The sequence below is a fragment of the Saccoglossus kowalevskii genome, chromosome 21, assembly GCF_978046115.1.
Source record: "Saccoglossus kowalevskii chromosome 21, keSacKowa6.1, whole genome shotgun sequence".
In the NCBI taxonomy this organism is placed as follows: Eukaryota; Metazoa; Hemichordata; class Enteropneusta; family Harrimaniidae; genus Saccoglossus; species Saccoglossus kowalevskii.
In genome coordinates this window covers 31,012,549-31,032,320 of record NC_140661.1, presented here as the reverse complement: position 1 = coordinate 31,032,320, position 19,772 = coordinate 31,012,549, and the positions used below count along the sequence as shown (strand labels likewise).

Genomic DNA, 19,772 nt, shown 5'->3' with positions numbered 1-19,772 from the left:
AACAGAACAATCCCATCAACAGAATGACATAACGTCCACTATAGATAGTGTCCTATATCTGTAAGAAAGTAACAGAACAATCCCATCAACAGAATGACATAACGTCCACTATAGATGGCGCCCTACATCTGTAAGAAAGTAACAGAACAATCCCATCAACAGAATGACATAATGTCCACTATAGATGGCGCCCTACATCTGTAAGAAAGCAACAAGAGAACAGTCCCATTAACAGAATGACATAGCGTCCACTATAGATGGTGCCCTACATCTGTAAGAAAGTAACAGAAAAATCCCATGAACAGAATGACATAATGTCCATTATGTTGCAAGAAAAGTTTGTGATCTGATTTCAAAGTGCATGATTTGCTATTTTGAATCAGGTCTGAAAAATAAAACGAAATGAATCAAGGTTAATGAACAACCGCAATCCAGCAAGACATGATTTCGGTACAATTTTGAAATTAAAAAAAATGTTATTATATCATTTTGAATCAGATTGTGAAAAAAATGGATGTGCTTCAATATGCATGATGTATTTGTGAGGACGAATGGACACATGCACGGAAAGTTACACAGGGGTGAAACCACAAGTCCCTGTTTTTGGATTGCAAAATAGAAGACAACAAGAAATACAGACCTCATTATCTTTGGAAGAAGCTGCCAGTTTTTTTTCTCGTACACACATCCATATAGCAAACAGCAACATAATAATGCCATGACCAGCATCACCAAACATTACACCAAACAGGAACGGGAAAGTTATAATAGTGTAGGGAGCTGAAATAGATATGAGACATAATAATTTCAACTTTTTGTGTAACCAATAAACTGATTGCTTGTGTACGTGTAAGAGCCTCCTATATGGGTACAGGTGATGCCAATATAGGAGCAGGCGATGCCATTATACCAGTAGGTGCAGGTGATGGCAATATATAGGTGTACGTGATGCCAATATAGGTGTACATGGTGCCAATATAGGTGTACATGGTGCCAATATAGGTGCACATGGTGACAATATAGGTGCAGGTGATGCCAATATAGGTGCAATTAAGTGATGGCAATATAGGTGCAGGTGATGGCAATATAGGTGCAGGTGATGGCAATATAGGTGCAATTAAGTGATGGCAATATAGGTGCAGGTGATGGCAATATAGGTGCAGGTGGTGGCAATATAGGTGCAATTAAGTAATGGCAATATAGGTGCAGGTGATGGCAATATAGGTGCAGGTGGTGGCAATATAGGTGCAGGTGGTGGCAATATAGGTGCAGGTGATGGCAATATAGGTGCAATTAAGTGATGGCAATATAGGTGCAAGTGATGGCAATAAAGGTGCAGGTGATGCCTGTAGTCTTGTATCATCTTATATCATCCAGTAAATATAATGCACATAGTACCTCTTTATTTAAAAACCTTGAAATTCTTGATATTTACAAACAATTTGAATTCCAGTTTGGTATTTTTGGTTTTGATGCATTGCATGACAGACTTATTTCACAGTTTGCAACTTATTTCTCAAAATACAACATTCACGGGATACTAGTTTCAAAAACCTCTATCAAGTATGTATCTATACATTTTATATAATCATTAATTGTTTTTGTTTATTGTAATTTTTAGACTGAAGACTGGTTTAGTTTAGTTGTTTGACAACTATATTTTAGTCTACTTTTCATATTTATTCTTAATTTTGTTTTGTTATTTATCATATACATGTATTTGAATAAATTATTATCATTATTATATATACACGCAATCTAACCCTTTGACCTAGATTTAACTGGGATGGAATATTTCAAACTATATTCAAACTTGGTGAACTGCCACAAATACAGTATGTAATTTATAGGTTTTTTTTCTTAATTATTGACTCTTCACAATTTTTATAATTATTGCTGTTTCCCCCCCCCCCCCAAGGAGAAACCATGGATTACAGAGCTACATAAAGAGTTATGAACTGAGTGAAAGAAAATATTTCTGAGCCTAAAATACAACCTAACATTACACCTCTTCATGTATTTCTTAATTTTGTGTATGTTTGATATGACAGTATGTTTGTAGATAATAATTGTTATTGTTTGAAATGCCTATTGAATCACCAATTGTTTTTTTCTATAGTGACTTCAGTACGACGTTGGTACCAACATTTGTTATTGAACATGATCAGCCAAGACAGGAAAAACATTGACCCTAATTCAGGATCATGTTTGGGTACTAAAATCCGAATAATTCAAGGACTATTTATTACATATATTTTCTGATTTTTCATCGCTATAAAAGAACAAGAGCTGTCCCTGTGAAACAGCTGCTTTGAAATAAATGCATCAGTCAATTTCAACTGTCCATTTCTCACCTTGAAATTAAAAACTAAAAGCGCGTCATGGACTATATTTAATAACCATTCTAATCTTACCAATCGTTAGCTTTATTTTATTCAAACTTGTACAATTTTTTGACAACTTAAGTGTGAATCAAAGAAAGTTTGGAAAGAATCATATTATAGCAAATACAGCATTTAAAAATATAACTGCAAGCAATGATCTGGGGGTTTCCAAGTTAACAATTATAAATATTTAATAAAATAATGACCATATATGATGACTTGATATTTTGGTCATACATCTTGTCGGACAAGTTGCATGACCCTATCAGTACAGTACTCACAATGATTTAAACCCCTAACTTGAGAAATAAATAAAAATGTCTAAAATGTGCTAATCAATATACAAACTAGGTTATTAATATGCATGAATTTTTAACCCAAAACTAATCAGGTCTGTGAATAGTCATAGAGCATCTATGTACGAAGTTGAAATGTTAAATTAATACTTGAAACATAGCAGAAAAGCTGAAAATCTATACAAATTAGGTAATTAATATGCACAAATATTAATCCAATACATATCAGGTCTATACATCGTTCTATGACATCTAGGTATCAAGTTTGAAATGTGATGATCAGTACTTGAGATATCAGTGGAAAAGCCAAAAATTTACTAATCATTATGCAAATAAGGTAGTTATGATGTACAGATTTTTAAACAAAACTAATCAGGTCTGTGAAAAGTCATAGAACATCAATGTACCAAGTTTAATTGAAATGTAATGATTAGTACTTGAAATATCAGCGAAAAGACCAAACAATTTACTGATTATGTAAATTATAAATTAATATGCATGGATATTAACCCAAAACTTTTAGATCTCTGCACTGTCATATGACATCTATGTACCAAGTTTCATTGTAATGTCATGATTAGTACGCTAGATATCAGTAGAAAAGTTGAAAATTGACAAATCATTATGCAAATTAGGTAATTTTTATGCATGCATGGATTTCTACCCAATACTAATTAAGTCTGTGCATTGTCACAGAGCATTCATGTACCTTGTTGTATCTCACGCACGCGCATATGCTTAATGAAAATGTCAGTCAGAAATTAAGCAATAAGTGGTCAATTAAATAGTGTTAAAAGTGGCAGATTGGGTGAAACGATTACAGTAGGTACTGGTTATGCCTATATTGGTCTAGGTGATGCCAATATAAGCATAGATGACATGTACATGTATATAGCTGCAGGTAATGTTTAGAACTATATAGAAGGAAACACTTTAGCACGCACTCACATGTTTTTTTTACAAAACCACGATTTACTGTTACAATCCCAATAAAAAATCATTGATTACAAATGTATGCTACTTCAACTGCAACAACAGTTGACTACAGTTAGTATTTCACCCTGCCCTGTCACCTATGAAGCTTAATTGTACAGCAGTGATATCACAGATTTGGTTGGAAACAGAATGAAGGTTCTCCTGGCTTAGCCAATCATCTTGTTTGTATTTAAATGAGACTGATAACAAATGATAAGACGTTTTTTTGTAAATATTTTAGATACAACTATAAAAATAAACATTAAGTGTAAATCAAAGAAAGCTTAGAAAGAACTCTTGTGTGTATTGGAGACACATTCAAAATTATTTCAAAATTACTTTTACTTGAGATATTGATAGAAAAACTAATTATGCAAATCAGGTAATTATTATGAACAGATTTGAATGTAAAACTAATATGGTCTGTGCAAGGTAACAGACCATCTATGAACCAAGTTTCATTGAAATGTGATTAGAACCAAAAAATTATAAATTACCGGATTCTGCTGTAAATTCGCCTTGGGCAGATTAACGGCAGTTTGGGTTTTTAAAAAAATAAAATGGGACCAAGGAATCACTCAGGACGATTTTTCGGCAGTGTTTTGAGGTGTTATTTAAATTTTTTATGATGCCTAAAAGTCTCAGTGTAGTCATTGACTCCTATTGAAGAGTATGATATTTATTGCCACTAGCGTGAATGAATAAGAGCTTTGTTTCGACAATGAGCTGTGCTGTGTATTTAAAAGAATTGACCAGCAGACTACATAATAACAATCCAAAAATGGCAGCCATGTTGGAAACAGCTTTGTTTGCATAATCTAAAAATAGCATAGTTACTAAGTAATGTAGAGGGCGCTGTTGTCAAATTAACTTGCGTAGTAAAGTATATTACAAGCTGTTAAATTTTTCTTCTTTTGAAAACAACTATTTTTTTTTATTTTAAAACAAATCATGCCGCAAAATCCAAGCCAAAAGATCGTACAACAACATCGGCAAATCTCTTCCGTGCTGCGTTCAATAACATTAACTTATTTAAATGAGCTATGGTAATTTGAACATTGGTTAATTAGCGATTTGACCTGTCAGGTCGAAGAACACCATCCCCGGTCAATACGTGGCGGATATACATTTCTACAGCATCAAGTGTTGAAAACGAGGGCTGAATCATTCGCTTATGATGAAATAAGTTGAAATTTATTTGCATTTCATAACAATTCAACAAATTTATTTTTTGCATGTTATTGTAATCATTACTAGGTAATAATCAACAACCGAATCATTTGCTACTAAGCAATGCTGTTGGATTCTTTTTTATTTGAAACTTCTTTTAGAATATACTTTTGTTGCTAAACATAGCCAAACTATTGAAACCTTGCCCACAAGAGAATAGTTGATACAACTGGTTAAGTTGAGACCAAGAATTGGCTAAATTCTTGAAATAGTGAAATTTTATAACATAATTTTCATTTTTTACTACCAAATATCACTCTAAGCTATACATTTGGCGGATGAGTGTTGATTTTTTTTGATGTTCTGCTTCCATTGATTTTGTTTAGTTTTCTCTAGAATAGTGGTTGATCATTATGTCCTTCAAATACATCTCTCTGAAATTCATTAATGAGTTCACTAAATTGATCATTTCCAACTGCATTTTCAATCTCTTAGCATTACACTTTTCCTCAAGTTGTTGTACCGGTATATTTTTTCTTTTTAATTGCTTTGCATTCTTCTCCATCTCCAACTGTTCTATAGTTTTTTTACTTGATCTCTTTGCATTTCTCTCCCTTTCCAATTGTTCTATAGTTTTTTTACTTGATCTCTTTGCATTTCTCTCCCTTTCCAATTGTTCTAGATTTTTTCTATTTAAACTCTTCGCAATTACGCTCTTTTTCAAGTTGTATAATTTTCCTCTTTAATCTCATTACATTCTACTCCTTCTCTAATTGTTCTATATTTGTTCTCTTTAATCTCATTGCATTTTTCTCTTTTCCCAATTGTTCTATATTTTCCCTACGTAATCTCCTTGAATATCTTTCCTTCTCCAGTTGTGAGGTAAAGATAAGATTGATGATAACATTGGTTTTTGAGTTTCTGTTTCATATATTGTTTTGTATATTCCCTCTTACGATCAATAACATCAGCTTTCACATGCCTCTTTTTTTATTTCATCAAGCTCAATTTGCCTGTGTAATTCTTTACTTAACATACATGTATCATATTGAAGAGATGAACTAACATCAGCCTTATTTTGAACCTGATCTTTCACATGAGTAGATAAATCTTGCCAACTAAGTATGTGACATGGTTCTTGACTGTAATTGGTGAATTCATAAAAATTATTATTTATTTCTATCAAGTGATAAAATAACATGTAAGCCTGTTCATTTAAAACTTTTTCGATATCAATAAGTGTTACGCTATCATCATTGAATTTATACCAGATATTATCAGATGCTATCAGATGCTTTAAGGTAGCAGAATAGTTTTTTGGGTACTTTTCACATTTTTTTTTGAAAATCACACGAATAGCTCCCTAAGGCATGCTACATACATGAGTGTATTTATTTTATTGAAAAAAAAATATCTTGTACAAGTAAACTGATTTTTTTCTAGTGTGCAAACAAATGGCCAAGTTTTTGTTTATCCAGTGTACACCCAACTAGTGCATCTCATTAATATGCATGGTTTACAAACAAAACTGAACTGAGGGTAAATAGTTTTAAGTTGGGCCACTTTCTTTATTTGCTATTTACAAACAACTGATAAGATATCTGTTTGTAGTTTACACACAGCTGATAAGATGTGTGCACTGCTGCCTTTCTAGACAGGAAGTACAGCAAAGACAAAACAATCGCTTTAGAAACAACAAATTTTGAATAATCAAAAAAGTACATAAATGTACCACTTCAATGTAATTATATGTTAACAGAATAAAAACTTACAATAAATTTCTGTAATATTTTTTTCTTGGCTTTGTCATTGAAAGGTGTCTGACCACGGGGTTACTTTCTTAGTCCAGAAGTAATGCAGTTACATTGGGAGGGGGCTACCTTTTACAAAATATAGTTGCAAACAATAAAATACGGCCATCTGTGGTGGCTATGCATTGCATGAAAATTCAGGCCACAAACTACATGTAAAGGTTGATGATCAATGATAAGAATATGCTTGGACCTGGTTTATATAATCCATTTTTCAGAGGAGTTTTCACCAAGTAGCCATACTTGCATGCTTAGGTTTTTCTAAATTCGTAAATTATTTTACATGTAATAAATCTGTCTGATAAATACTTGGTTGTTTTATCTAATGTACTCATGCGAACAAAATGTACGGCAACGAAATAGTAGCGTGCCCCCCCCCCCCCCCCCGGCCGACGTCTTGACATCGGATAGTGGGCCAGTGTTTCACGCAAGGCAAGGGTAGATCTAGGTAGTTTTTATAGATGATAACAGTGAGTCCGGTTACAATTAAATTTTGAAGAGATTCATCAAGTATAAGACCTGAGGTTACTGCGACGGTTAAACAGGGTTTGATTTTTAATAGCACAGGAAATGCTACATGCCGGCATACATCACTGGGTCACATTTTACAATTATTATCAGTAATTCTTTAGTTTAGTTGTCATTCACTAATTATGGACGAGATAGTAAGCACGCGAAAATTTCCAAGAAAAAGAAAGCGAGGAAGAAAGAAGAAAAACATCAAAAGAATGATCACTCCTGTCAAAAAAGATTGTGAAAGAGACGATGCTGGGTTCGTACAGAACGGATTTCCCCGTCGAAACCAGTGTCAGCCATGAAGTGGGCGAAGAAAGTTTTACCGTGACACTGGGAGTCCGATGAATCAGACTTCGATATAGTGGGTGATACTCCTGTTCAAAACGTTTGAGAGATGTCTGTATCTCGCAGGAAAATATTGTTAACTTCCGACGTAGAAGAAGAAAGTGAGAGTGAATGTCGTTTGAAGACGGCGAGATTCGACTCGTTGACATGTCACTGTTGAATGGCGCCCTAGAAAAAGAGATTTGTCAATTTTGCAAAGTCGGCATATCTCAATAGTGGAGCGCAGGCGTCACGGTCTAGGCAGTTGTATTCGATCGAAACTGAGCCAGCCTAGCTTTCCGTCATCTCGAAAGAGGGGAGCAGTTTTCTCAATAAATAAAAAGGCTGCCATTGGAATGCGAGCGATAGGGAAGGGACGGTGCGCTCTGGTGAAACTGTCAAGCTATTAGGGGTTACCTCAACCAGTAACGGGTCCGCCCTTTCGCCAGTATGTACGAGCTGCCTCCAGGAGACTCCGAAACTCGTGGTATGCTTGAACTAATAAGTTTACAAACACAACGGCCCAAAAATAAATACACTGTATTTGTAAACACTTCAACTGCCAAGTGTAGTCTCTGTATTGTTTGTTACTCGCAAACAGAACCGCCCACTTTGCATAATCCAAGCTTTAATGAATGACGTCACCATTCGTTATCAACACAGACCGTCACAAAACTCCATAGCGTGAAAGAAAACGGCCAAAAAACAACGTTTTTCACAGATATAAATGTCGGTTCATGATTTGTCTCGAAAACAACTTTCAAAGCATTTTATTTACAATTAACCCATGTAAATTTTGCTGCTGAAACGGGAGTTAACGTTGATTGAAGTTTGAAATCATAAAAGTGCCGATTTCTCGGTGTTCGGTTTTTGGCTATTACCGTTGACCTAATTTTAAATGGCGTTTCACTGAATAGCGCTACGATGTCGCCGTTTAGATTTTCTTAATCTTTGATATGTTGGCTTCATATCCGTATTTGCATATTTGCAAAATTCTGTTGCGTTTTTTCACAAACCTCGCGCAAACCAACGGTATACTCTAACTTTAACACCAAAAAACGTGCTTGAAATTTGTGATTTTCGGAAAGAAAAAAAAACTTAATGCAAAAAATAGAAATACGGATTTAAACTTCATATCTTTTGCTTCAAAACAGTGTAAAGTTTTTGATCGCATGAATGACTGTAGAGATGACAATTAAAATTTTATTTACGTTAGTTAAATTATCAGCCCGGCTGATTTTCAGAATCACGTGATGCTAAAACAAACACAATGTTCACAAAGTATTAATAATAGGAAAATACAAGTCGAGAGCTTTCCAAACATATATAGATTGTATGGTTTCTTGTAAAATTTATTCCGATTATAGGTGTTTACATTTTTCATGCAAAAAAACTATCCTGCTACCTTAATACAGGCATAGTAATGTAATGGATTAGACTGATGTACTATTACACCATATACAAATGTAACTTGTATAAAGTATTACCATAGTAACTGTTGCTTACATACTTAGCCGTGTTTTATTGAATAACTGAGAGATGTCTCTATTTTATTCCCCAAATTTGAAAAACATTTCAACTGTATAACAAGGTATGATGGAAATACTTGATTGGTCATATTTTTTTACCATGTCATAAACTTTGTTGCAATGACTACACAAATATTCATGTATTGTTTCTCCGCTAAAATAATCATTAAGGCAATTTGCAATAGAAACTGGTATATGTGATAGAAAGTTGTAAAACAGTGAATGGTTCAAGTCTAACATTCTGATATGCACAGTGTTTTGATTTATATGTGTTATTATAGATACTCATGAATATACTTTGTAAAGTATGTACTGGCATATCATTACTGTTTACGTCATATTGTTCTAATATATCAAATATAATCACAAGAAACTTATGGGCTCATTTTGATAACATGTAAGTCCAAGGTTTTGTAAACCAGCACCAGAGAGTTCATTTGTAACAACTATCCAATCAGTACTCACAATATTCTTCTGATACAGGTAAAACTGATTTAGTAAGTGCATTACATTTCAGATATTTCACTTTCATTTGTTAGTCTGTCAAGTTTGTTTATTAATTGATCCATAAAATTAGCAACTTCATGGGTAACAATATCTAATTCTACATGATTACCTGATTTTTCAATATTCAGTTCAAGGTTTTGTTGTTTATTGTACTGTTGAGGCTGTGACTCGCATGCTCTTATTTCCTGATTATAATTTACGATTTAGTTTGTGTTTCAATATTAAAATCTTTTTCTTAAGTCGAGGCATTCTAAATAATGATAATGTTGGAATGACACTTATATAATTGTGGAAAGTTAACTCAATAGTCTGGATATTAGCAAATACCGCTCAGTTAACAACTACTATATATGCCAACTTATAGTATAATTATCTTATGTGACTTAAGGTAGCGAGACTATTATTTGTGTTGAAAATTACGATTTTCACATTTATTTATTAATTGATGAAATGCACTATAAACTTTCATGTGATAAAGTCAACATAACATAGAATGTCATGTAAGTTGGTTAAAATGTAGATTTTCTGAAGGGAAGCAAGGCAGCCTCAGTAGTGTTTTCCAAAATCAACAACACAGGTTTAATCTGTGTGCCTATAAGTTTCAAAGATAAACTCAAGACAAAGCAATGTTAGGATGTGTTATCAGTAGCTATCTGACACACAATGAGTGTTTCCAAACATTTTAGTGGTTTGTCTCCGCCCCTGTTTGTTTCACAGATTAGTCATTTGCATATGAATGTGTCAGACACAAGGTCATACAGCCACTGAAAAAAAATCATTGATATTGGTGTTTTCATATGCCGAATTTATCCAATTATCGCTATCCCATTCCTTTATTTTTTTGGTTTCCAATAGCCTTACACATTTGGATGTCCCTACACATGTTAAAACAGACCTTGATGGGAAAACAAATTGATTGTGCCGATAAACAAGTTTGAAAATCTTTGCTGTTACTTCATGAACGTTTTCTAGGAGTTTATGTTTTTCAAAATACAAGGTCTTTAACAAAAAATAACGTATACTTATTGTCGTCGGATTAACACCAAATTTTCACAGCTTTAAGGTGACAGTGAGAGGAACTTGAATGTGTCCAGACAAACTATTTCATCGATTATTTACCAACGAGTTGTGGTTTGAGTTGGGAGCAATGCGACTAAAACAGTAATTGAAATTCAGCACACTATTTTTTAAAACGCGTTGCTTGAATAAAACTGACCAGACACATTCAATTTACCAGACTACGGTATTGAACAACTAGGAAAAGTGAAAAAAATACTTCTTATCACCAGCATAAATGCGTAATTATTTTTTTTACAGAAAAAGTAATTTTTCACCTTTGATTGAGTAACACGTCGTAGAATGCAGATACCGGCATGCAAAATACACTTGTGAAAAGCTTGAAATCTGGCGATTCTAAAAATATATACTTTCCCGGGTCTATTTGTAGTCATTTAGTCACAATTAGAAGATGAAAACAAGTATGCAAATAATAGTCCCGCTACCTTAATAGGATATAACTGATTATACAGTAATAACTTTAGAAAACTTACTGCACTGAAGAATACTGAATTATGCTTTATAGCAACTTATAGTATAATTAATATATATGCAGTGTTTTAGCCAGAGCGCGGGCTTGCGCCTTTTGACGCAAACAAATAAACATTGACCCTCAATAATAAAGGTTTGAGGTCACAGGGACGCACTAATACCATTATCGTGAAGCGTTAGTTTATATATATATATATATATATATATATATATATAAACATCAGGTAAGGTTACACATGGGAATGTTTTGATTCTGACTTCATTATTGTTTATATTGCTGCACGAATATGTGATTTGTATGAAAGTTTCATATTATGCCTTGTCTATTTCATCTGCTACTATGGCGACAATCAATTAGGCCTAAAATAAATTGTTGCCATTTTATCTTTGAGGCAGCATGCCAAACTGATTGATACAAAGTTTCGTTTCTGTGGTGCCTCTGTGGAGATTGCGACATGACGTAAATCTTTTTTTGTTGAGTGTCCATTGTGTGGTGCACCGACTCGCTCTCTGTACAAGTCAGGAAGCCAACTCAGTAAACTATATAAATACCAACAAGATTTGACGGACATTTACTATTATTTTAAATGTTCGTCCATATGTGTTGAAGCTGTGAAGGATATGACATCAAGAAGTCCACGAAGTGAGGTGGTTTTCGTTCTATAGTGCATTAGAAACAATTTATATGACTCTGTCGTTACTTACTTCGAATCAATATCACAACAAAATCTGATAGCAAATGGATAAATGAACAAAATGAACGACTTTCAGTTCGTTGCAACAATGCACTTGTTAATGGATGTGATGCCCGTTATGAAACAACTAAGTTTGGTTTTTCAAAAGGCTGACAACAACATCGCAAGTGTCCGTTAACAGTGCCATTGCGAAAATTAAATCAATCGCACTGGGAAGGTGACTACGCGACAAACGATCAAAGTTCAAGTATTTTGACCATTCAATCAACGCATCACCCCAAGCTGTAAAGCACTTCGAAAAAACAAGTGACCTGACGGTCGAAATAGCTTTGCTGTCTTCATTATCATGGAACAAGAATCAGTAAAGTGGCATTGTGGTTGTAATATTCATAGTCAGTCATTTAGAGAACATTGCACTTGAGTTACAGTTGCTTGCAGTTGCAATTATGAATATTTAGTCATTGAGGCTAAACTTAAGAAATCGTGGGTGTGCAAAAACCTGAGAAATAGTAGATAAACAAAAATTGAATATTGTGGTCATGTTTTTGAAATGTTATCATTCCTAATAACATTATACATATACGTAAGTCCAAATGCTTTCATATTTCCAGCAATGATAGGTAGGGTGGTCTTCTGTCAGATTTCTTAAATTGGTCAAAATATGCAAATTTGGATATTTACTTACGGTTTCGAACTAGTTGTCGAAAATAACATTTTTTACTAAAAATGACAAAAATATTCACTAAAAATCCAAATTTTCATATTTTGACACAAATTTAACAAATCTGACAGCGCACCACCCCAAGTACCATTGCTGAAAATATCAAAGCATTTGGACTTACAGTTTCGGACTAGTTGTTGAAAATGAATAATTTTACCAAAATGTCAACAAGCAGCCTGTCGGCTGAGATAGCTCCGCTGTTAGCAATACACATTACAATTAAAGAACAGAAGATATCATTAGAAAATGAACAATATGTATAGTATCAAAGCAATGGGACTTGCTGTTTTCAACAAGAAGTCACAAATACCACTTTTCACCAAAAATGACAAAAATAATCATCAAAATTAGATAATTGAAGATATCACCGCGAAATTGACAAATCTGAAAGAGGTCCACATGTAGTACCTATATATAATATAAAAGCAATCAGACTTGCAGTTTTCAACAAGAAGTCGAAAATATCACTTTTTACCGAAATTTAACAAAAATATTCACTAAAATTAGAGAATCAAAGATATCATCATGAAATGAACAAATCTGAGAGAGGTCTACCCAAGGTACACATACACCAAGTATCAAAGCAATCAGGCTTGTAGTTTTCAAGAAGAAGTTGAAAAAGTAAACATTGACACAAACAATTGACGACGACAGATGATGACAGACGACGACGGACAATCACTCATATGATAAGCTCCGCTCGACAAAGTCGACAGCGCAGCTAAAAATATTCACTAAAAATCCAAATTTACATATTTTGAGACGAATTTAACAAATCTGACAGAGGACCACCCCACATATCATTGCTGGAAATATAAAAGCATTTGGACTTACGGTTTCAAACTAGTTGTCGAAAATAAAAACCAAAAGCCTAATAGACTGCAACCTCATAGAGTGGACACGCTGTCTCTGATCTCTGGCGAGGGACACAGTATTTAAGATTTTCAATCCAGCAAAGCCCTTGCTTTATGGAAATCAAGTAAACCAAGGAGAGCATTTCATACAATATGAATGTTATAATCATGAAATGTACACCAGTATCTCTCTTATTAATGAGTATTGATATTGATTGGCTTTGCCGATGTGTATTATGTACATTGTCAATCATGGAAATAAAAACTAAAGGTAAACATACTTTTTTGAGTAAAATGCAATTTAACAAGGGGTAGTCCCTCAAAAAAATGGTGTGTCCCCACTTTTTCGCTGACATGGGTCACTGTATCCACGTTTCAAAAAAAAAATTATGTTGCCATCAAGTCTGAAAATTGAAAAATTGGGTCAGTCGGTCGGATTTTTTTTTTTTAAACTCATGAAAACTAAGGGTATAGTAAATAGCCGAGGTATATGGGAATCAATCAAACGCATGCTAGATATTAAACACAAAAATCAAAGTGTTTCTTTCAGTCTTTTGTATTTAAATACAGATCAACCCGAAGTATCCACTTATCCCCCCGGGGACCCTAGGTTTCAAACAACGGTTTGGGATCATTTTTAGAGGCAACACTTTTACTGCTTAAAATGGTGAGTTTTTAATATTTGGGCCTATTAAAAAAAACACGACCCAATATTTCATATTTTTCGGTCAGTGGCTGAGGGCAACAATTTTTTTTTTTTTTGCCTTATACGTGAACTCTAGGATATAACTTATTGTATATGTACAGCTAGTGGCAACTTAACAAAACTTATTGCACTTAGTCCGTAACACATTGAACAATGAGGAATATATATAAGTACCGGGTACAACTGCTTAAGATAGAATACTATCTAATAATGTTCAACCTCAGTCCCTCATGACTGTGGTTTAACAAACTAAGTAAACTAAAAGTATGTGTTTTACTGATGACAGTACCAAGCTCAAGCAATTGTTGACAACTGAGCTTGAATATAAACCTTGACCAGATCTTATTACAACACAATGACTTCTGGCAAAGATCAAATGTTAAAATGTAAAGTATAAATAGAAGGCATTTTCTAACAAGAGTTGGCAGAGCCATCTCGATGCTGGGAAAATAAGAGCTTGTTTTAATGAAAACTTGAAGTATACATGAGGGTACGTTTTATTATTTATTTATTTTGGAAACTCAATTTTTAACTGAAGAAATTAAACTAAATTAAATATTCATGTTTGTTTATTTTAAACCTTAGACTACTGGACTACCGGACGTTTAATTGTACTTAGCGTATGTTACTATGACAATCAACCAATTCGAGAAAAACAGTCGACAATGACTAAATGCATGGCCACAGCCAAATCTCTGTTTAATTGAAATCAGAACTCTAAGACAGGAAGAGAAAATGAGCGATGTAGCCGAACAGGCATTATGGCAGCCATGTTTGTTTCACCTCGATCAATACAGTATTACACATTATGCACTATTCCCATAAGCGTGTGGAAGTTCATAGGCAAGCGTACTGCAGTCAAGAACAAGGTAAGAATTTACGTGATGAGACCAACTCAGTTTGCCTAGGATTTACGGGTTCGGGTGCGTTTCATATAATATATACATGTATATATACAAGAAGATCGATACCCCTACACCGCTGAGTGTAGTAGACATACTTCCGATGGCAATAGGAAGTTCGAAGAAAGCTAATACAGTTGAGGGACAATCTTATTTAAATGAGTTGGTAAACAAGAGACGATGGCAACTCCATGTTGTGGCAGATTTACTCACTACTACAGTTCGACTAAAGTTTACAAACACCATGGCCAGTCACACAAAGTCCCCCAAATTCAAAAGGGATTTTTAAATGCGTTGGGGAACACAAGACGAACAATTGTGCATACTTAGATGACGACTCCACGTTATGACGCAGCGTGAACATGGCAATTTAAAACATTGCTTGCAGATTTCCCAGGGCAGATTTACATAATACTACAGTTCGATAAGTTTACAAACACCATGGCCAGTCACACAAATTCCATCAAAAGGGAACTGCAAGTCGTATAATGCCAAAATAGAACCATGATTTCACAACTTTCAAAATACGCTTTTATCGATAACTGAAAGAACAGCCCATAGAACACAAAGGCTAAACTATCACAAATTCATAACACATAATTTGAGTGATGGTATAACAAAAAAAATCATCATTTGTAAATTCAGTCCATCGAAGTACATGTATAAAAAAACATTTTCATACGAATTTTTTGGAGAAAGATGCGCGGTCTACTTTTAAATCCAGCAAGGAAAATGTGTATACAGTTTTAGACTAGCTTCTGCAATAGTTTCTTTCGTTTTGGGTGGCCCAACTGCCAGCGTTGAAAGTCGGCGTAGGTGGATTTTTCAATGAAAATATAAGTTCCCAAAAATATTTGATTTTCACTTTTTGAAATTTTTAACCCCAAATAAGGGCCCACCAGCAATGAAATTTTTCGGATGGGCACATTTACGTCAGAATCCGGTATTATGTGAATTATGGAAATAATATGAACAGATTTTCACCCAAAACTAATCAGGCTTTTACACTGCCTTAGAGCATCTACATATACGTACCAAGTTTCATTGAAATGGAATAATTAGTACTGTAGATATCAGTGTGAAAGCTTAAAATTAATTTAATTATGCAAATTAGGTAATTAATATGTACAGATTTTAACCCAAAATTAATCAGGTCTATTGTCTTAGAGCATTTATGTACCAAATGTTATTGAAATGTGATGATTAGTACTTGAGATATTAGTGTGAAAGTTGCAAATTGGTTAGTTATGCAAAATAGATAATCAAGTTTCATTGAAATGTGATGATTAGTACTTGAGATAACAGTGGAAAAGCTGAAAATTAACTAATTATGCAAATTAGGTGATTACTATGAACAAATATTTACTCCAAAACAATCGATCTCTGCATAGTCCTAGAATATCTATGTATAGAAACGTTCATTGGAATGTGATTACTACTTGAGATTTCAAAAGCTGAAAATTAATTAATTATGCAAATTAGCTAATTAATATGTACTGATATTACAAAACTATCAGGTTTGTGCAGTGTCCTATGACATCTATGTACCAAGTTTCATTAAAATATTATGATTAGTACTTGAGATATCAGTGGAAAAGCCAAAAATTTAGTAATCATTATGCAAATTAGCTAATTAATATGCACAGATTTTTACCCCAAACTAATAAAATCTTAAATCGCATTAGTTCAGAGGATCTATGCACCAAGTTTTATCAAAAAACGATGCATGGTTCTTGAGATATCAGTGGAACAGACGGACACACATATACACACACACATATACACACACACACACACACACACACACACACACACACACACACACACACACACACACGCACACACACATACAGACATACAGACACACAGACACACACACACACCTACAGACACACTAACTGCAAAGACTCCCATTGTGTGCTTCGCACACGGGAGTCAAAAACTCACCAGGGTTGACTTCTCTGTAATCAGCCACACCATATGCATTTACAATAGATTGGAATGCAGTGGTAAATTTATTAACACGATTGTATGTTGGATGGTCTTTGTCAATATTCTCAACAACATGTAAAATTGATGGTACACTGGATTCACTTCTTTCCTACAAATCAACATACCACGAGAATGACTTTTTTATTAGAGATATGACAACAAGCAGCCTCTGGGCTGTGATAGCTCCGCAATTAGAGAATTGAAGATAAAATCACAAAATGAACAAATTTGAGAAAAGTCCACTTGAGGTACATAAATGTATAATATCAAAGCAATCACATTGTACTTTTCAACAAGAAGTCAAAAATATCATGTTTTACCAAAAATATTCACCAAGATTGGAGAATCAAAGATATCATCACGAAATGAACAAATCTAAGAGAGGTCTACCCAAGGTACATGTACACCAAGTATCAAAGCAATCAGACTTGTAGTTTTCAACAAGAAGTTGAACAAAGTAAAAAGTTGAAGCGCCAGCGAAGGTAAAATGGTTAATAATGTTAAACTACACATTTATGCCCACTTAGTCCAAAATTAAATATGAAATTAGGAAAAATATCAAAAACAAACATTGACAATGTCTAGTCCCTGCATTGTATTATGGGTATAAGTCACATGTACAATATATATGTCTATCAAAGGTCTCTATTCATCATCTGCATGTAAATTTCAATGCAGTATGACTGGAAGTACATAACTGACAAAATGTAGTACTGTAAAATCTGTATTAGAAGTTGCAGCTTCTATTAAAATGGTACAATGCAACAGAAGGGATGCGGCTTCTATTAGAGCATATACACATTCTTCTTAATTGTTCAAAAATAATGGGTGCGACTTCTATTAGAGATGCGGCTTCTAATACAGATTTTACGGTAATCAAAAAAAATACAGCCAGAGAAACTAGCACATATACCAGCTTAATAATAAATGGCCCCCAGCCAGCAATTTTGTTAAAAAGTATGACGTGCAATATGGTATGAATTAGGCAGAGGGTTCTCCGAACCCGTCTATTCACATAGTTCATACCTACCATAGACTCCACCATAGACTCCGGTCAGTCAAAATGACTATTTTGAACTGTAGGCAGAGTCAGACACCAATAGGTGGCGGGTTTTCCGAGCAAACAGAAATATGATGAAAGTCTTTTCCCAGTCCGGGATGAAATACAATAATCACTCAACACCCTGGTTAAGGCCCAAAAAGGGTGGTGTCTTACCTTGCCTGTGCTGTCCCCGGAGCAAGAAGCCAAAATGCTGCTACGGTGACAGGGTTCGGTGTGCCCGAGAAAGCTAGACCCCAACCCAATTCTTAGGGTAGTAAGCTTTCCAAGTAAATACCGAAACAGTTCTGCATGAGGGCGTAGTCTGCAAAGCGGGACCTGGGAGCTTCCAGGGGAGTGCTGACGGCTGGCCACATAAAATGCAGAGACTGACTTATTGCCTATGCGCAGAGACCCTTGTGGTCATTTGAGACGGGTGGGCAAACCAAGACTGACCCGCGACGATGGGACCCAATCTAAAGAGCCCTTCCTCAATGGATTCGATGTCTAGTTGATAGGTGTAGTTGATAAAGACGTTCTGCGTTCTCCAGAAGCCTGCCCTCAGTGTATGCTCGAGGGAGGCACCTGACGCTAGCACTAGTGAGTTGGCAATCACACAGACCTCATGTGCTCGTACTTGGTGTCTCTGCAAGCTCTTTGTCGAGGAAGTTAAAGTATTATAGACCTCTAATACAGTTGCAGTAAACCACATGGTTATGGAAGTTGGGGAAGCCGACCTATCCTGCCTGCCTGGGCCGTAACACAAAGACATGTGCCTGGCACCCCGTCCTGAATCCGTAGTACGGTTTGTTAGGAACTCGTGCTTGAACCGGGCAGAGAAGCAATTCCTGGCTAGCGGATTTGATCTGAACCCTCTGGTTCATTGCACTCCGAAGCTCCGAGACTGTACCCACCATTCCCTGAACAAAGAGCGTGGAAGATGTCCAGTCTGCGTCACTGAGGTGGGGGACGTACCCCCTGACTCAGCTTGTCGGCAATAACACGTGCGTCTAAGGCCGCGTCTCGTAGCACAGTAGTGGCCCTGGCCAAGAGAGCCAGGTGACACTAGGGGATGTCGCACATAGATGTGCGATGGCCCGCCAGTAAATGTGTCGCCTGGTCTAGGAGGCTGGTGCGTTCTGCCTCAGAGGTCTCCAGAGTCCTGGGCGCGCACAATAATGGCTCAAGCAGCTCTGCCTTCAGGGCTGGATGGGTCGTCTCCGATTGAGCTGGCGAAAACGCCCATGGAACGCGGCTGTCCCCCTTTGCCCGGTTTGCCAAAATAAAATTCGTGGTACTGGGGTCTGTGGAAGGAGCCTTGGGATCCGGTTGGGAGCGTTTTGATCTCATCCCACGCTATGGGGTTCGAAACCACTCCGACTGGGTAGCGTTTGGTCCAGAGGAAAGTGTTGCCTAAGGTTTTCCCCACCTGGGGGCCTTAAGCGTTACGTCCTCCGCGGCTGACCAACGTCCGCCCATCAACACCGTTTGTGTGTCCTGCACCCCACTCCGCACTCAGATAGACAGACAGGTTGAGACATGCCGACGGGGTTGCTTTGGATCACGACGCCCGTGATCCCATAAGCGTTGAAGCAACCTTAGGTGGTCGCCTTAGGATTAAGGGTGGAGGTATTTACATTGTATCACTGGGATCGATGATACTCCGCATCACCCCAAAAGCGTGGCTCACCAAGTCATTACGGATGGAAGACACTGAGGAACCGCCCGGAGTACCGGCTGTATCCGACGTGAGCGAACTGTGTCTCCTTTCACTTTAAATATGTGAGAGGGAGCGTGTTCGAC

At 35.8% G+C, this 19,772-nt stretch overlaps 1 protein-coding gene across 1 annotated transcript in view; it reads right to left on the bottom strand.

Moving 5' to 3' along the window:
- LOC100378362 (V-type proton ATPase 116 kDa subunit a 1-like) overlaps nucleotides 1–19,772 on the bottom strand; it is a 137,053-nt gene that overhangs the window by 74,354 nt on the left and 42,927 nt on the right. The window contains exons 11-12 of the mRNA XM_085494983.1: nucleotides 16,886–17,039; nucleotides 641–780 (exon numbers count right to left, since the gene is read on the bottom strand). Coding sequence (XP_085351109.1) covers nucleotides 641–780; nucleotides 16,886–17,039 — 294 coding nt within the window. The remainder of the gene's footprint in view (nucleotides 1–640; nucleotides 781–16,885; nucleotides 17,040–19,772) is intronic.